Consider the following 19,483-nt stretch of genomic DNA (forward strand, 5'->3'; position numbering starts at 1 on the left):
CCCCCTCATTCTGCTAACAGGACTGCTAAAAAGACACAGTATCTGTCTAGCTGAAGCAGATTTTCTCAACAGCAAAGGAGTGCTAGCACACAACGTTATGAATCGCTGTGCGTATATTAACGTGGCTGGTTACACAAGGTGGCTGGCAGAAGAACACAAGCACCTGCATTATGTCACATTTTTACCTGCACAGCAGACATGGAACCCACTGTGATACCTCAAATATTAATGAACGGAAATCTGCCGTCTTGATGCACCGAGAAATGAAGCAGAGTTGCAGTGACAGGCTAGTGTTAAACACATAAATCAATGAATTATCATAAATGCATAACATACATATACTTACTATTATTCAGCAAAAAAAGGTTGTTTTTCAGCTCATCGCTTCCCTTGTAATCATGGCAAATCAGGACTTGTACAGTGACATACTACCGAAGCAAAATGATCAAGATAATCATCGCTGAGTTACTGTATAAATATTCATTTTGAAGTTAAGAGAGTCAAAATTCTCTAATAATCACAAATGACTTTACTTTCATACTTTATCACAGTTTGATAATCACAGGACAATGTATGAAAAAGCTACTGATTTAAATTATACTGGATTTCTGTGAGGTCAAATGAGAAATTAAAATGCAGGTTTGCATGCGCTAAATGGATCTAATGGATAAGATCTGCCTCCTGCAGGCCAACGGGCATATAACATATAGACACTATAATGGAAAAACAGAAGACATTTTTCAGCAGTAAAGCCGCAATACTCAATATTGAGGGGGAACACTGTTAGCTGGCTAAATGTATTTAAAAACCAATGACCTCAAGTTTAAAGAAACAGCAGGTTTGCTTGCTTTCCAACATAAACTTAATTTAACCAGGATGGGCTCACTGAGAATGTGCTTTGCCCAGTCATCAAAAAGCAGGGGTACCACTATTGGCACTATCAATTTGCTAAAGTAAAGTTAATTTAGACTATAAAGCAAAACGTTACAGTGTGCTCGAAAACCGTTGACGTGTAAATTATTCCAAGAGGGAATTAATGAGTCACAGTACAGTGACTGATGGGTGGTGCCTAGCCAATCAGAGCTCATTAAACCCCAATGGCCACAATTACCGTCCACAAACAAGGTGTTCAAAGCATCCATCTTATGTCACTCTTTTTCCGAGTTCAATTTGTTGTGCTGCCTCCAAAATTAGTGCCACGCAATACTTCAGGTCAGCATTCTGACAGCTCCCGCCATTTTAGCAATCAATCTTCATCTTCATAGACGTTGAAATCACTGTCCCGCATACCAGTTTGTCCCTTGTGGGATTTTCACTTTGTGGAACAAAGAATATAGCACATCTAAAGGACAAAGCTATCAGGTGTAACACAAATTCTCTTTGTTACAGCACTTTTACATAAAAGCGGAAGGCCAGTCTGTGACCTTCAGTGGCCAGGTATTCTCCCGCTTCTGTTAGAAGTCTGCTGTGTCCTCAAATAACCCACAGTGCTTCTTTCTCTTCCACGGGCAAGGCGCCAGCTGCTCCATCAAGCAAGTCTACCCACTATGCAAACAAAGAAACTTGCCCATTGCAGCAGTGTGCTTATTGTATAACTCTGAGCACTGTTTATTGTACAGTGTGCTTATTGTATAACTTTGAGCACTGGTCTCAGTACTTAGTGTAGAGCAGTGGTAACCAACCTTGTTCCTAGAGATCTGCCATCATGTAGGTTTTCACTCCAACCTTAACAAAGCACACCGCATTCAAGAGGTAGAGATCTGCATAGACCTGCTAATTAATAGAGTAACGTGTGCCAAATTAGGGTTGAAATGAAAACCTACAGGATGGAAGACCTCCACGACCAGGGTTGGTGACCACTGACATAGACGAATTTGGAAAATGATGTGAACAGGGGGGCTCCTTTCTCATTGTCAAAACAATAATGGTCTAATACTCTGTTTGGAAGAGTGTCACCTAAGCTACCTTGCCCAGCAGAATAATATATGGCAGGAGTCCTGTGTGTGTTTTTTCTACTTCTCTGTGTCTGTTCAGGTATAAAGAAGGGTTACAACTTAACAGTTTCAGAGAACTGCAAATGCTTGTAAGGTGTAGGTGGGGCAGGTGATGTCTATGATCATGAAATTGACCTTGGCCGAGATTGAAATCTGCGCAGGCCTGAATTATTCTGAGCTGAATTCATTCTCGAAAACTTAGATATGACACAGATAGAACACAGATGTTGACATTTGTACAGAAAGGCCTTCAGTGATACCTCGAAGGAACTATTTGTTCTTAGTTCCTCCCAAAAAGAGGACAAGACCAATATTCTTCTCCGATGGGCGAAGTGGAGTTGCTCTTTGAAATAATTATCCCTCAGGGACCCAATTACAGTTCACTCTTTAACTGATGGGGGGCTGCAGTTTCTGAGTGTCTCTGAGGTCCCTCTTCAAGGTATTTAAGGGCAATGAAGTAATGGCCACTTATGGCAACACTTGTGGAAAAGGCTGCACTTCCAAGCACACTCCTAAAAACTATTAATGTTTTCCTCAGGCATTTTCGATGTTTTGGGGCCCATTTGAAAAATGAAAGGAGAGAAACGTTAACTGAAGCAGGGGGTGGTTCTGGAAGCTTCACAAGCTTGTCCCAGAGTCCCTGGTGGGGCCGAGGCTTAGCTTTAAAGCCTGTGGACTGGCCGATAGGCTTAGCTTGTAATCTAACCCGCTGAAATTGTAATGCCTCTCTGAAGCCGGGGTCTAATCTCCGAGGACCAAAGCACGCAGGGACACGGATGCCACCGCGTCAGGCTACACCTGGGTGACTGTGCTCCCCATGTGACCCCCTCAAGGTCAAAACCACGAGAACGCTAACGTCAGGCTCACTGATGTAAACCCGCCGCCCGGAGGGTGAGAGCGCATCGGCCATGCACAGAGTCGAAAGCAGCCCACTTTTATTTGAGGAAGAGAGGAAAAGAGCCGTCGGGAATGATAAATACTGTGCTCCCTCATCTTTTTTATCTTCCCAGTCGCAATGTAAAGGGTAATTTGGGCCTACACCGGCACTCAGTGTGAAGGCAAAATGATGGGTTATTAGAGGAACAATCAAACAGATTATGAGAAAAACACAGGAGCCTGGTGAACTGGCACCGTTCGAGGAGATGTGAGCAACAGGAGGCACGGGAAGTGAGGCAGAGTCGTTAAAGGAGGTCAGTAAAGAGACGAGGCGGGGTTTACAAGCACGGATTACGAGGTCTCGAACCCGGCATGAGAAAATGGAGAAGAAATGAGGTGGGAAATGGAGGACAGACGTGATGAGGAGAGGTCCTGGAGGAGTCTCAGCGGGCCAATTGTTACCTGGTTCTCTTTAGCGGAGGACTCCATAAATGCTGCGTTCCAGGAATCTGCCAAGGCTTTCCCCTCTTCGCAACTGATTACCCTACAAAACACATCGCAGAGAAACCTCACATGTTAATGTCTATTAACTATTAGCTATTAACTCAGCTCAGCCCTCGTTCCATCAGCAAGCAATTTGCACACTCTATTTAAGTTCACGCCGGAGATGTTTTTGTGTGACACACCTTGGTTCAGCTGCAGTAAAATATGAAAATATGAAAATTTGGTTGAATGCTCCACAGCCAGTTAAGTCGTATTTGTATATCGACTTGTCAGGCAGGTAAATTATTTGTACATATAGTTATACTTTTTTACATCTATGGGATTGGGTAAGGGTGTGTGAAACAATAAAACTTGCACATCTGTTGTCATGCTCCAAAATCACATTTTTCTCTCAGTAGAGTTAATGTTTTGTATAATTTTGGTTCCCCATCATCTGTTTTGTGCTGATTAAGGCTTGATATGGCCAAAACCTAAACTCTACTGACAGATTTGAATTTAGATTTTGGAGCATTACAACACATGTGTGAGTCTCATTGTTTCACAGTTTCAAGACTACTCCATTTGACTCTACACTTTGTGCTATTTTGCTGGTGTGCATGTGTCTCTTCAGGCATTGGGTAAGGGTGTGACCTCGTCTCATGCCAACTGACCGCAGGAGACCCTGGTCTGTGTGTCAGACCAGGGTCGAATACGTAATTGTTTGAACTCAAATACTTTTCTGCGCTCGATCGATTTTGACTGGTGCAATTGAGCCAACCAAGAGGACTGGGTTCTCGTAAAATGACGTGAAATGAGGAATAATGCTCTGGAGTAGTCGTCTCGAGGGTAATGCAACACGAGAAGAGCACAGTGTTAACAGCATGTGAAAGGCCAGTGCAAATGGGCAGCTTAAACACACTGCGCTGAAACTGCTGACTGCGGCAGTATCCGATAGGCCATCCAGCACTGTGAATTACTGCTGCACAGAAATCAATATGGTGCAGGGCCACAGCTGGCCATACCTGCCCCTCCTTAGATGAAGATGTTATTTTCACTGACACAGTGCCAAAGGCTTTCTTATAAGGAACTTGTGTTGTGAAACAAAGGTAGACCCATTACTTCTGGGAATCAATACCACACTGAACTAAATTATTTAATGCTGTGACATACAGTGCAGTCCGTATGTATTTGGACATTTAGTACAGTTTTGGTTCTTTTGGCTCTGTAGACCATCACATATACACAACAATAACTGTGAGGTTAAAGTGAACTTATACAAGCATTTACAATCAGTTAGCACTTTATTAGGAATTTGAATTGTTGGTCTTCTGCTGCTGTAGCCTATCCACTTAGAGGTTTGACGCATTGTGTGTTCAGAGATGCTCTTCTGCATACTACTGTTTTAAGGTGTGGTATGCTGAGAAATAAAGCAATGTGCGGCATTTCAAAATCTTTATCATTAATGTCGATAACTGTATCCTTAATAATAATACTAATAAACACGGAATCTGCATTTCTGCCACAAGAGCTGTAGAGTGGGCAACGGAACACTGGTATCAGTTGTGCATTGGTGGGTAATGTCACTTCCTGCCATGAATGAGAATAAGCTTCCTGTTATAAGGCAGTAATGGCCTATTTCCTGCTTCTGGGCCGATGGAATGGCGAGCGAGGGTGCTCGCTGACCCCATTTCCGAGCGTGTGACGCAGAGTTTCCGATTCCAGCCGGCCTCAGGGAACTGATGAATATTCAGCGTCAGACACACGCATCCCGCAGCGCACAGCTGTTCCCCGGGACGCCAGTCAGAACACACGACAGGAACTGACGCTCATTCCCCAGTGTACAGGAGACTGAAATACAGCAAGTGCCTGGAAACTAATGGTATTCCATAGACTTTAAGGGGACCCATTAGCTTACGAATGGCTACATGACGGAGGCTGTGAGATATCATCTTGCCAAAACATAAGGGGTTCGCCCTCACATAAGGCCCACTATTTCAAAACGAGGTGAGTTATGTTGCCAGCTGCAGGTATGCAATTAGCAGGTATGCAATGGTGATCAATGTATAAATACTGTAGATACTCCAAGAAACAGGCAAAAAAAAAAAAAATACAAAAAAATGATAATGTATAAATGTCAGAATTTAAGAAAGTTATTTTACTTTTAAGAAAGTAAAATAATTTACTTTTACTTTTTTATTTTTACTTAAAAGAAATACATTCATCACCACGAACACATTACCACACAGTAAAAAAAGTGCTCACCCTTGCAGGCAAAATCGGCCCTACTGTCACAGAGACCTGCCATCACAAACACATTTCCCCCAAACTCTTTTACATGCAAAAGACACAGTCAAAACCCACAGCCCTCTAATTGGCGCGTTCAGCCCCTCCGCAGTCCAGGGTTGATGTTGGAAAGAGCAGGCCCTGTCAGACTCCATTAGCCACAGTGATGCGCATCCCTGAGCGTACAGCACTGCCATCAGACGGCCGCTATGTTTACAGACGAAGCCACTCACCGTTCCATGTGTAGGTCTTTCTTGTTTCCGACCAACATAATGGGCACTCTGCCGAAGAAAGAAAGAAAGAAAAAAAAAAAAAAACAGCCAATCACTTTGTGAGCAGACGGTGCGAGTCTATCCTAGATTTGTGTAAGGGGGAGATACACTTACTGAACTTTTCCCACCATATCCAACAACTTTTCATGGATAACTTTTACTACTTCAAAACTGTAAGACAAGGAAATAGAAGAAAGGATTGTTATTGATTCAAGAATTTCAAAAGAACACTGAAGAACTCTCTGTCAATGAGGTAGCTGTGATCACATAGGTATTTGATGATGTACATATGTGAACTGAGGTTAAAAATTCTAACTACAGTGGGGCCCCTGTTGAAAAAAAGAATTCCAAGGCTCTTAATCAGTTCAGCTTCAGTCAAAATGTAGCTGCTTGCACATTACTGGTTATTGCATATGGTCTCCATGCACCACTTATACACATATACTGGAATCAGTCGACAGAAACAAACCTATAATCTGATGTCAATGCAAACAATTCTACTGGCTCAGCGAACATTTACATTTACACAGCTTTAACTATGTTAATAGTTCCTTTATCAAAATGTGACCCATTTAGCTTTTAATTCAATGTAGTTTGGCAGCTGTTCTTTTCCAGAACTAGGCCTACCAATTATTTTACGAAACAATCCTCCAATAAGCATTGACACACACAAGTGCATAGTGAAGAGAATGAATGAAAGCCGACAAAGGTGAAAACAGTATACAGTAACAGCAATCACAAAGTCCACAGCTAATTACAACTGACTGAAGTTCAATCAATTCAAGTTAATGAGAGGAAATCCAATAAAGATCTGCAGCGTACTGTGGGTATGTTGGGTACATTGGATATATTTCTGCCCTAGCTAAGGCACTAAACGAATCCCTTAGCCTGCATTTCAGATCGTATCCACATCAGTCTCTTAGGGAAGATGCTGTGGGCCAAACCTGGGTAAAATACTGTACGTAATTATTTTGGATTCTACAGTTTGCTGAGCTTGTCTGGTGCACTGGAACCTATGAAATACTCTCAAAAAGTGCAAACCACATCTCCTGGAAATATCAATCGAGCACAGGAATGTATTTTAATCCACAACCATTACGTATTTGACCCAGGTCTCTTGTGGGAGCAAAAGTTGAATGCTGCCTAGATAGCCTCATGCCAGCCTTTCTGGGGCAGCACTGTCCAATTCTGCATGAAACTGAATGTGGAGTGGTGTGGAAAATTAGCGATCGATAGTTACCAGCACTCATCCTCCGTTAACTTTTTGGGCTTAGAGCGTGAGTCAAAGTTGGCCATTCTGCGGTCATCCCTAGTGGCAATCAACATGAAGCACATGATAACCCTTCTTTCACTACATACATTCTGCTGGCCTCCTATATGGGTGAAAGCTCAAATTCAGCAATAAAAACAGAAGATCTTGAATGCCTTCAGATCAGGCTTTACAAGCAGATATGCATTTAAATGATTAGGTTGCATTCCAAAAACACACATTACAATGATGATCTTCAACACTGAACATGTAAGAAAGTTGGGTGCATTATAACAATTTGTTTACATTTCCTTTAAGTGTCTTCCCTCGCATACAAGCAGAAAACAATCGCACGGCATTGTTAGCCTTGCCTGATACATGCATCGCCACACAATTCCAAACCGAACGTTCAGGAAGAAGGTGGGCTTACTAGGTCCCGGTGGTGCAATTACTTCCAACCAGTATTCAAACTCACATTCTACATGGTAGCAGCCCTTGAGTGTGAACCGGTGGGCGAAACACATTTCCTGGGTCATTTCATCAAAAGGTCCGACCGCAAAGAAATGTCCTTTTGTGAACTGAATGAATTTTCATCGCGGAAAGTGGAGCACGCACAAAGAGTTTTCCCTGTTCGCTGGCAGGCTCCCGCCCACCTGACGAGAAGGCTTAACAATACCGCAGGACTGCACCTGACGGAAAAAGGGGGTCAGTGTCCCATATTCGACAACCGAAAAAGCATGCAGTATCCACAAAAATTCGGACTTTTTTATCTGAAAAAGCAACACTGGGGAGGGCTGTTCAGTTGGAAAACAGGGATTATTTACCCTCTTAAACCACCATGGCTCTCATCACCATGTCAAACATGTTCATATTGTACTTATTGTGTTACATTGCAGGCAATTATATGAAAAACATATTTTTATCTGATCAAACTAAAGACTGAGGTCAATCGATATGCTCCTAATTGGTGAAAGTGTGGACACCTGGCCCCTAAAACAAACCACAACAGACCTGAATATGATAAAAAATAAAATAAAAAAAAGCAAAGGATAATGAGCCAAACCTGCATTGTGTCGATAAATGTGTTCAACAGCCTAATTAGGAGCCCTAATTATTGATTAACCTCAGTCTAACATTTAATAAAAAAAATTGCACCTCTTTTTATGTAATTGTTTGCCATACAGCACCTGGGTTTTTATTCTTCGTTGCATGCATAGCTATGTCTGAGAAGGTCAGAAGTCACACCACTCACTGCATCACGATAAACAAATGAGAACCAATGAAGATATACATATTTAAAAACAAAACAAAATGACAATAAACCCTCCATGGATGCACATATAACTACAATAAACCCTGCGAGAAGGTAGCATACTAAATGAAAATAAAGCCATACGAATATTAACAAATGTGTAACATTCATTGCTACCATTAAGTTCAGCAGACTGTTCCGGTAAACTGAAATATTCTAGTAAAATATGCTAAATATATGCAAAGCACTCAGCTCAAGGGTAAAATATCATCAGATCATTGGGGTATTATCGTGTTAAAGCATACTGATACCCAGCTAATTAGACTAAATTACATCAAAGGAAAAATATCCTCCTTTCCAACCTTAATCTTTTTAGGCATCATCCTGTCCTATGGGAAACCATGTTTAGAGGGATAATCCTCTGTAACGTTTATACAGGAGTAGTTAATGAACATCTAAATGTAATGTGTTTCACTTGGACAAGACTGATAATGGCCTATTTAAAAACAAAATATGATAACCGTGTCAGAATATTAAAAATACTGATATTAAGTACAGCATTTGCAACATTTATGATTTTCAACACAAATAAACAAAGTCCATTATGTGTGTTAATTTCTTTGAAATAAGATTTGAATATCAGATCTTACAAGTCAACATACATGAAAAAAGTGAAGTGCTATGGATAGATTGTTTTAAAAGGCTATTATAATTCCACACACTACTATGATCACCATAAATGTGATTGAACATACACCATTATCCAGGGCTACTAATAATTAATGAGCTATCAAACAAACTAAGCAAAATACTAAGTATCCATTACAACATATATTATGAAAATACATTCACATAAATATGAGGTTGTTTAATATTTGCCACATACACTGCAGGATTCAGCATAGTAACATGCAAACAAATGAACATATTATGCAAACATTATAATCCAACAAATATGACTGATTATAGCCAACACCTAATAGTCCCTGACAGCTGCACAGCTTTGGCAACGTATTATGAAGTACGACAAATATGTAATATTCAAAGTGATTTTTCAATATTCTAAGTACAAATCAGAGTATAATGGGCAAATTAAAAAGACAAATTATGTCATCAAAAACGGTGTGATTTTACAGTTATTAAATGAAAGAGATGGCTAATTAAGAGTGGAACTGGTGCAGTGTGGTGTGGTACTGCACAGTCCAATACCTTAGTGAAGGGACCCATGGGAAGTGGGTGGATAGTTGGTGAGGCACTACAGTCTAGAACTGGCAGGTACTCCTCCTGCCACATAAGAAAGCAAGCAGACCAGCACCACGGACAGCTCTTAGGCTGCGTTCACGTACAGTAGTAGCTGCATGCAGTCGTCGGCTAATCGGATATGCAATAGATTTCAATGACGCAGTGACGGAAAACACCGATGGAACCTTCCGGCAATAGCTCAATATTCCCAGCTTTTCCCAAACTTGAAGCAGAGGGACAAACAGGATTTTTTTTTTTAGAAGCAATGTGAAATCAACATGCACTTTTGTTGTCTCTCCAGTCTCATTGTCAGCACAGGTAATCCTTAATTACTGAGACAACCAGTCCTGCCGTTCCTCATTCATGCCTGTATCCTGTATAGTACTATGGCGGTTGGGCTCGGTGTGCAGGAAGGAAGCAGGGCAATCCGAGGACCACCCCTACTGGTTAAGTAGACACACACCTGGATGGCGTTAGGAATCAGTCCAGGAGGTAAAAGTGTGTTTCTTTCCACAGTAGGTAGCTGAGACTGGAAAACCGCAGGAGAAGGGAGAGCCCAGACGCAAACCAGTGGAAAAGCCTGCCAGCTGAAAAGCTGCATGCGAGTTGGCAATAAATACATTTCCTTTGCATTTATTATTTTAGTTTAAAATCCCATGATGGTGATGGCTGAAGACAGCCAATTGTCCCATTACTTTTGGTCCCTTAAAAAGTGGGAGGCACATATACAAACTGTTGTAATTCTAACACCGTTCACCTGATTTGGATGTAAATACCCTCAAATTAAAGCTGAATGACTGAAAATTCAGTCATTAGAGTCTGCAGTTAAAGCACATCTTGGTCGTTTTATTTCAAATCCATTGTGGTGGTGTATAGAGCCAAAAAGATGAGAATTGTGTCGATGTCCCAATATTTATGGACCTGACTGTAGTTGCAGTCATCACCTGCTCTGCATTAACGCACAGTATAACATTTCTTTTTTACCATCAACCTTCAATGTGGACGCTGCATTAATGGCTCTGCAGGGCATTTTGTGGGCGTCTCTCCCTGCCACATCATTCATGCCTTTCGTCCCTTTCTCCTATCTCTATTCCTGGCTCCATGCTCTCAAACCGCCATCACATCCTGTTCCAAACCACAGCAAACAGCTGTTTACTGTCTAAAAAAGTAATGGATCTGTAAGCAAAGTGCCAGCAGCGATGTGTTACCATGAGATATACTTAAATAAACTTGTGTCTGGCACAAATCACACTTAAGGCAAGGCAGTTTTTTCTTAAAGCAGTAAGCACAAATGATACAAAACATCTTTGCTGACACTGACTATGTGCAACCATATTAACTTATCAAAAGCTATTATCAAAAGATGTCAACCAATTGTAACAGAGGGTATGACTGCATCTTTTCCTAATTCTAGGTCTAGTGGTGATTGCTTACCATATCAAATTTTGCTGTCGTATGTGGCTAAAAAGCATCTGCCAAATGACTGAATTATACATTTTCACATCCATTACTGAAAGCTAGTGATTTCCGTGTATTGGTAGAAAACAGAAATGTTGCAAACTCGATGACCTTGCATGCACTTCAGACAGAATCTCATACAGTACTGCTGCTCATACAGCATACAACTAGCTGACCAACAGAATTTCCTCACTCTGATACAATTACATTTGCGTTCACTTAACTTGCTGGAAACATTGCCCTACAAGGGCAATGGAGTATGCATGGAGTGTTATAGGAGAAATAGGAGGGAAAGAACAATGATGTTTAAAGGCTTGCTTGTTAAGCTACAGCATCCACTTAAGATTCCAAGAGAACAATAAAATGATAAAAACAGAGAACTAAGATGCAATGAGGCGTAATACTTCTGTCCTATCTATTACTGTAAGTGCCGCTAGTAAACCCAATGCCTTGAAATTATATCATCTTTCTATCAAATGAATGCAGCGTGTGGTTAATTGGATGAAGACAATGGACCTCAAAAGACATCCTGAACGGTTTACGTACCTTCTGTCTTGAAGCATAAACATTTATCTGAATGCAGAATATTTTCTGAATAATTGTGAGATTCCTATTAGGCAGCTAGCGAAAGTAGATACAATATGTTCTATACAATTATGTGTCTAAAATACGGCTGTTGCCAATGCTGTTGTGCAGACATCATGCAAGACGGTCAAAACAACATGAACATGTCTAAAACGATGTATTCCAAAAAAAGAATACAATTCTAATACTTTTTAATATCCTGAACAACTATTGGAATTGTGATTTTATCTCATCGAGTCTGTCTGTCAATTTCTTGTTCCCCTCCAATCAACGTCCTTTCACACTGTCGGACGCAGCCCCGCCCCCCAAAGACTGGTTTCGCGCACATATATCAAATCGTATCACAGAAACTACTGCTGCTCTAACTTCCATTTTTTACGTGACTGTAAGAAGTTGCTCCCATGTGTAGACAGGCCCCATGGTCTGATATGAGATACGGAACGTGCCGATGCCAACTGGCGGCTAACAGCCCGGAAGGGACTGTGGAGGGAAACGAAGCACCAGCACGCCTCGCGTGTTCAGAAGGAGAGCGCGCACTTGGCAGCTCTCTCCTGAAATGAACTGACATGGGAGGATGCAGCAGAGAGCACAAACGCAACTGTGAAAAAAGAGCGGTAATTTATTTTTCTAAAGCAGCAAAATGTGTCCTCGCTGGCTGTCACAGACAGGAACCTACATTTATTCCTCATCTCCACAAAACTGTTCAAATTCTTTTTTATGGAGTGGACAAAAAACTCAATAAAAATACCCAGAGGGAACAAATGAATAAACAGTTTAAATTTGTAAATGTAAAATGTTACAACTATGCAGCTATGTCTAAATCAGCCAAATTCACTGTCTTGGGAGACCTCTGCTGATACCAGGCTAGAATTGATGTTTACAGATCTGCATATTACTGGCTAGAATTGATGCTTACAGCTATATTTTACATTGTTTGCTAAGCTCTTTTCTGATAGGTCAGCTTAGCTTGGGATTTGAGTTAGTGCGCTGTCTCCTCAGCCAGAGCCTGAATACTATTATGTAGAAATATTGATTGAAGACAGAAAATCTGATAATGATGTCAGGGGAGGTTTTGTCAGCTCTAGCCTCTAGTGTCCCAATCTCAAGGGGACAATGTTCCATGTGTCCAGGTCATTGCAGCTATGACCTGACAAGACTGCGACATGTGTGCGGAAGAACAGAACACTGACAATATTGTTGAAGACGTTAAACTGTGTGATCAAATCTATTCCTCTGTTCCTCTGAGCCTTTATGTGTTCTTGTCAAAATACCCCCACACCCCATCATACACACACGGGCACACACACACACATGCACGTGCATAAACACACACATAGACGCACAGTGCAGATTTGACATTGTATCCAGCTGATATTGGGCAACACTCAGATGCACAGCATGTTCCCTTACCAACAGAACGGTAATTTGAAGCAGCAGCTACAACAAATGGCCGCTATCTGTGTTGTTTTCATTTACAGCGGGTTTATGGTGAAAGAAATGGTAACTGCTGGAGGAAGAAGGACAGGCCCCCTAGATAACCTGTTTTTTTTAACTTTTTGCTAATAAATTAATACCACCCATCTATTTACAAACTGTTCCTTAAAATAAAATTAAAATACATTCATGTGTATCTAGCATTCGCATTGAGGCTGCTTCAAAAACACTGCCGTAAACAAACTTTTAGCAAAATCTGTAATTTAACCATTGGCTACACTGGCAGAAAACATCCCGAAACATCCTTGAGGCATTTAAAGCTAAGAGAAGAATGAGAAGCAGTCTCATATCAAGAGTGAATGTTGCGGCTGAATGACTACACCAATTTATATTCAGTATAATAATAAATTGTTGTTCTAACTTGAGCACATTCTGACACTCTTCCTATAACTAGAGGTCAGAAATGGATAGCGCATGTGTTTCCACCAGTATATCAATAGATTATTAGAGATATAAAATTACAAAAATTACAAGTCGCTGCCTTAAAGTACATATGGCCCTCAGACGCAACACCAGTCTAGACCTTGCCAGCTTATGATGTCTGCCAATCAACAACATGATGCAGTGGGACTGGGTTGCTGGTATTAGCTGAATAATAGATCAGGCTGGATTGAAGACTGAGTATGCTGATTGGCACAATGTGGGTGGTTGATGAAAATGCAGAAATTGATTATTCATGGTTGACAGCACTTTATACCAAAGACTGTTGACGACAGACATACAGTAATGTTATTTAGGAAAATAAATACAAAATATAGCTGCCAATTTGTAATATCTGATACTTTGCATCTCTGTTCCAGTCTCATTTCCAATGTTCAGGACACTGCAATTCAGTCTAAAAAGAGTACACTTTCAGGAAAACTCCAAGTGAAATTGGAAAAACCTGGCTTGTGAAGCATTTATGGATGGTCTTGTGTAAGGCACATTTTATACTGACTCATCTTTATTCCAGTCCTATGTGGCACATACCTAGTTTATGTAGCCTACATAAACAAAAGTAGGCTAATTAGCCACAAACTATCTTTAGATGTTAGTTTGGCACATCGCTTTATGTTTCTCCACCAGGACAATCAGCTTTTCCTCGTCCATTTTTGAACAGAATAAACAACAAAGTTGTTCTATACGAGTCATATAATGATAAATCTGATCATGTGTAGGCTACACAGTTTTTTGCATCTTTTCTTGGCCAGTTCTTTAAACTGGCTGAAATTGAATTCCGTGGTATAAGGGGTATCAATTTATGCTAATAGTTTTGTGCATGCGCTAATTGTTTACGATTGATTGGTATTTATCTAGATACACATGTGGATATGAAAAAAGCTGATGGAATTTGCTTGTTCGGTTCTGATCACATATCAATTAGCACACAGAATTACAAAAATATTGATGAATGAGGCCCACTGAGTTTAAATATCCATAAAAGAACAATTGTTCATTCCTCCTTCTAAACCAAAATAATTCAGTGTTGTTCAGCATGCTGTCGAACCTACATTAATTGGTTTCAACGCGTTCCATAAACTAAATGATACAAGCCAAATGATACAAGCCAACTCATACATTTAATATTGATTCATTCTTATTTCACCATGCTATTGAACGTTATCCACCCACCTTTTATTTGATGTGACTGAATACACCAGAATGTATCCATTGATGTCTATGGAGTATGTCTGAGGGAAAATTGAGTATTCATCCTGGAAAAGAGAAAGAGAACAGATCTTTTGAAGGGATAAAATAACATGTGAATGACAGATGTGTGCACATAATGTAAAAAATGTTTTATTCTCTGTTCACTTGTCAGGAAAAGATGTGTGGGATTAAAAAGACTAAATGTCATATCTTGTACGATATGCAATATCAATATAAAATGGACTTGGAAAGCGCACTGTGAATTTTATCCTTTGACTACTTCTGTCTGTAAAAGACGTGTGGGATTAAAAAGAGGAAATGTGATATCGCGTCAGACATGCAATATCAATGGAATGGTGATGTTGAAGTAGGAGGAAATATAATAGAATTCAATGGTAACTTACCTGCCCGGCTGTGTCTACTAACTGCAGATGGTACTCCTGTCCATTTACTGTGATCATTTTTGTAAACGCTGTGGAGGAGAGCGAAGAGGGTGAGGAACCAGCCAAAACAAATATGCATCCCAGACAAAACAACATCCATTTGACCTGTCAGCATTTCAAACCATCACAACATACAGCACTGCTGATTCCCTTGCTGGAAAATGGAGTAATGATTACTGCCATTAATTCTGTTTGAATCATATAAGCGATACTGCCTTCTTTTACATCATGCATTAAAACCAAGTTGTGGCACTGGGATCAGGTGAGGATTCGTTCAGCAATTGGTCTCAATTCTTGTGAATTCTATAGACAACCTACACTGAATATAAATTAAGTGACACAGACCAGTAGGCAAAATAAATTACTCAATAAGAGCCACCAATGAATCATTATTCAAGCCAAAAATCTGGGGACAAAGCAAATATTTGCAAGTAAAATAAATGTGAAAAGCTTTCGGCTTTAAATCAGATCAATCAAAAGTTCAATGAAACCAACTTGGAAGATCTCCATGCTCATAGGTAGGGATTTGCAATAAAACAAATTCAGAAATTAATACTTTTTCATGATGTGGCACAACAGCCCACTTCAATACAAGATTTTTTCAAGGAAAAGGTTAGAGGTTATTAAAATTATTCAGCTAGATTTTCTCATAGTATGCTATTGGCCGAACATGATTTATTCAATTTATCAAGGCTGACATTCGACACCTTGAAATGCTAGTGTGCTGTGCATATAGAGAAGCAATATTAAGTACACTCAGTGAGCAATTTTAGGCAGGCCTATTTATTAGACAGGCAAGCATTTCTCTTATGACTGACCCCAGACTTGGTTGTCCTGCAAGACAAATTGTAGTTTTAATACAGTACACACAACAACTGCACTGATATGCGATTTTCACCTTTACCTGACACCATTCAGTTGCACTGTACTAGACTAATCCTCTCTCATCTTTTAGTTACCTTCACAGCAAGGTCACCTCTTGTGACCTCTAGAATGGCCTTTTATATTGTGATAAATCATAAACCAATCATAAAAAGGGTATTGACTCAAACCATCATCAGACTCCCTGCAGTGGAACTCATTTAATTTAAATAGTTAGCATACAATGATAGCATTTTAACTGGGTCATGACCGAAACAGGCCATCTCCAAGTTTAGCAAGGCAATGCAATTATATTATTTTATAGCACTTCATACAAACTCAATGGACAGAAGACTATTGTAGCATAGTCAATGTATGCCACTTGAGTCAAAAATCCCAAATTATCTCAGGAATAGTTGAAGACTGAAATAGGAATACAATAATATAATAAAGGAATAAAATAAATGTCATGTATTTTGATGCCATAAGCAGCAGCCCAAATTATAGAACCTTTCACAACAGCATTCTCCTTATGATATAAAAGATACAACATAAAATGTGAAGTGGTTATACTGTACATATTGGTCTGAACAGGGTTAACCACAGAAAATTACTTCAATAAATTAGCTTGTGCTTGTATCTTGGCAGTTCCTCTATTTTTACCGCTAGCTTCCAATGCAACCACACTAGTTTTCTAAATAGCTAGCTATAGTCTGTTGCATGATGCATGACTTCATGCGCACTGTGTATATACTACATTCTCAATATAATTCAAAACAAATAGGCCTACTGAAATCACACTCTAATTCAGTCACCAAACCACAGAGTAATGCACTTTTGCACTATACACAATAATGAAAATTCTCTGTCCCGAATTTACCCTAGTGCTTTCTCTACATTATTTCTGCATTCTAAACATCCTGGAAGATCACAGTGGGAGAGGAGCTGTCAGAAGCTGAAGAACGATGCATCACTCTGTCACTTAAAACATGGCACAAGAAAGACAGTAGGAGCAGTCGAGGGCACGCTTTAAAGAGACTGACAGCTGAAAGCACAGACAACTGGCATGCAAAGTATCGGGACTATGTGAGATGTGTGGCTGGCAAAAAATAAAAAGAAAAGATTGGAGAATTCAAACAAAAAATATGAATTGAAATATAGACTACTGGCTGAATGTTAGGTTAATGAAAAGGGGAGTAGCTTTTCATTAAATGTAGAGTTTTTAAATTCCTTTGATAAATTATTGGAAATTAATTCTGGGGATGAATGTAGCCCCGGCATAATAAATTCTGAGCAGGAAAAAGCAAAGCAAAGAATCACTGGGCAATGAAGGAATCACTTCTTCATTAGTTACAATGTATGAAAATCAAGGCTTTGGTCCGCATGAATGAACGATATACCCTTATCGAGAGGAACAGCATACCTGTGCAAAAGTCAATACGAAATAAATGGTTCTACCCTCAAGCTAAAATGAAGCAAGAAATTGCATGGTCATTGCTGCATCTGATATCTGCTAAAATCTTCAGCTTTAGTAATGACCGAGGAAAAAAAACTTTCCTCCAGTTATCCATTGTGCTTTTTTATGCTTTGGGTCAAACCAAAGGCACACAGGAGTACTTTACCTATACTCTGGACAGCAGTGCAGTATAATAGTTAGGAAACTAGGCTTGCAACTCAAAAGTAGATTTCTAGCTGAGATGCTGCCATTATAACCTTGAGCAAGGTATGTAACTTGAATTGCTTCAATACATACCCGGGTGTATAAACGAGTGACATGTAAAAATGTAGCTTGTGCATGTTGCTCCAGCAAAATTTAAATGGATTCTGCACAGAGAGATTGTAAGTCAATGAGATGGCGAGCCTTTTATGATTTGTGAAGATGAGCGACACAATTTTTCTTAGGATTTCTGCAGTTTTCTTTAGTTCAGCGTTCAATCATGAATCCTAATTAGTACTGCATATGACAGTATTCATTAGCCAGCAGTATTCATGACAGGTGCAAATTATCCGCTGGGCTACTTTTTGTCGATGACACCTGTTATTACAATATGACAAATGGATTTTATTCCTCAATATCAGCATACAAGGCAGTCTTAAATCTTGAAAAGGCTTTCATAAACCACTACTTTTGAGAGTTTTTCCATAGTTGGCCAACATCTACAGTGGGAAAAAAATAATGCAGTTACTGATATAAGAATTATTTAGTGGGTAATTATGGAATTAACCAAAGTCTTACATTTTTCAAATAAGAAATATGTTACCCCCAAAAACAAGCTTAATAATTAGCGGCACCCCTGGTTTAATATTTTGTATAAACACACCTGGCAAAGATGACAGCCATGAGTTTTTTCCAATAATTTAGAGAACACATCAATGGATTTTTCACCATTCCTCCATTTCAGAATCATTAATATCCTTGGGTTTTCACTTCTGGACCCCCCTCTTCTGTCCAGACCACAGGAGATTTAAGTCTGGGGACTGAGATGGCCATTGCAGAACATGGATGTGGTTTTCACTTAGCCTTTTCTGTGTTGATTTTTATGTGTTTTGAGTTATTGGCCAGGACAATCTACCTACATAAAAGTCGTATTTTGACACCAAAGGTTTTCAGCAAAAACGAATTACTTAATAAAAAATATTGAAACATGAGAGGAAATGGACTGAATTAAAAGTATATAGTTTGCCCATATGTTCGAACATAATATAAAGATTATTGTCAGTGTTGTTTATTATATGCAGCCTTTTTTCTTCATTTTTATTAAGGGTGCAAATAATTCTGGAGCCCACTGTATGCCAGTATTTGTAATTCATTCATTAGCACACCCTGGAAACTCCATACACATTTTGAGACATAAAAAGTAAATTGAGACACAAGAAAATTGCCATGAGTCTGGGGTGTTGATTGGGGGCACAGCGCTTGGAGCTATTTTAACGACTATTTTAATTTTCTTTGTACTCAACTAATTTGAACATTCATTTGCTTTGGTATTTATTTATTTTTTCAATTTGGAAGCCATGCTCATGATGGCAGGCCTGTTGCATCACTGCGTCATCATCAGTTCATTTTGTAGGGAAAGGCAATGCGTGAAGTTTATTTCCACACTGAAGTCCACAACCTTGTCTTCTGCAGCCGCTGTGCTAGATGAAGGTACAGTTGAGACATCCGATCGACCCGGGGAGGAAGTACTGCACAGTGAGTTACTGAAACTTCCTACGCAATTATGAGTCCAACAAAGTGTGTGTTGTGCCTTTGGGAAGCTGTAGGGCGCATTGCTGATATAACCACAGGTGCTTTACAAGCAGGGAACTGAAACTGCAGGGTCTTCTGGTTTTTGACATGTTCCTGCAATTACTATAAGTGT

The 19,483-nt window shown here is 39.8% G+C and overlaps 1 protein-coding gene across 1 annotated transcript in view; it reads right to left on the reverse strand.

Annotated features, from left to right (window-relative positions):
- rheb (Ras homolog, mTORC1 binding) overlaps positions 1–19,483 on the reverse strand; it is a 48,712-nt gene that overhangs the window by 1,558 nt on the left and 27,671 nt on the right. The window contains exons 3-7 of the mRNA XM_061239425.1: positions 15,222–15,289; positions 14,800–14,882; positions 6,023–6,079; positions 5,870–5,917; positions 3,333–3,414 (exon numbers count right to left, since the gene is read on the reverse strand). Coding sequence (XP_061095409.1) covers positions 3,333–3,414; positions 5,870–5,917; positions 6,023–6,079; positions 14,800–14,882; positions 15,222–15,289 — 338 coding nt within the window. The remainder of the gene's footprint in view (positions 1–3,332; positions 3,415–5,869; positions 5,918–6,022; positions 6,080–14,799; positions 14,883–15,221; positions 15,290–19,483) is intronic.

Source organism: Conger conger, chromosome 4, assembly GCF_963514075.1.
Source record: "Conger conger chromosome 4, fConCon1.1, whole genome shotgun sequence".
Classification (NCBI taxonomy): Eukaryota; Metazoa; Chordata; class Actinopteri; order Anguilliformes; family Congridae; genus Conger; species Conger conger.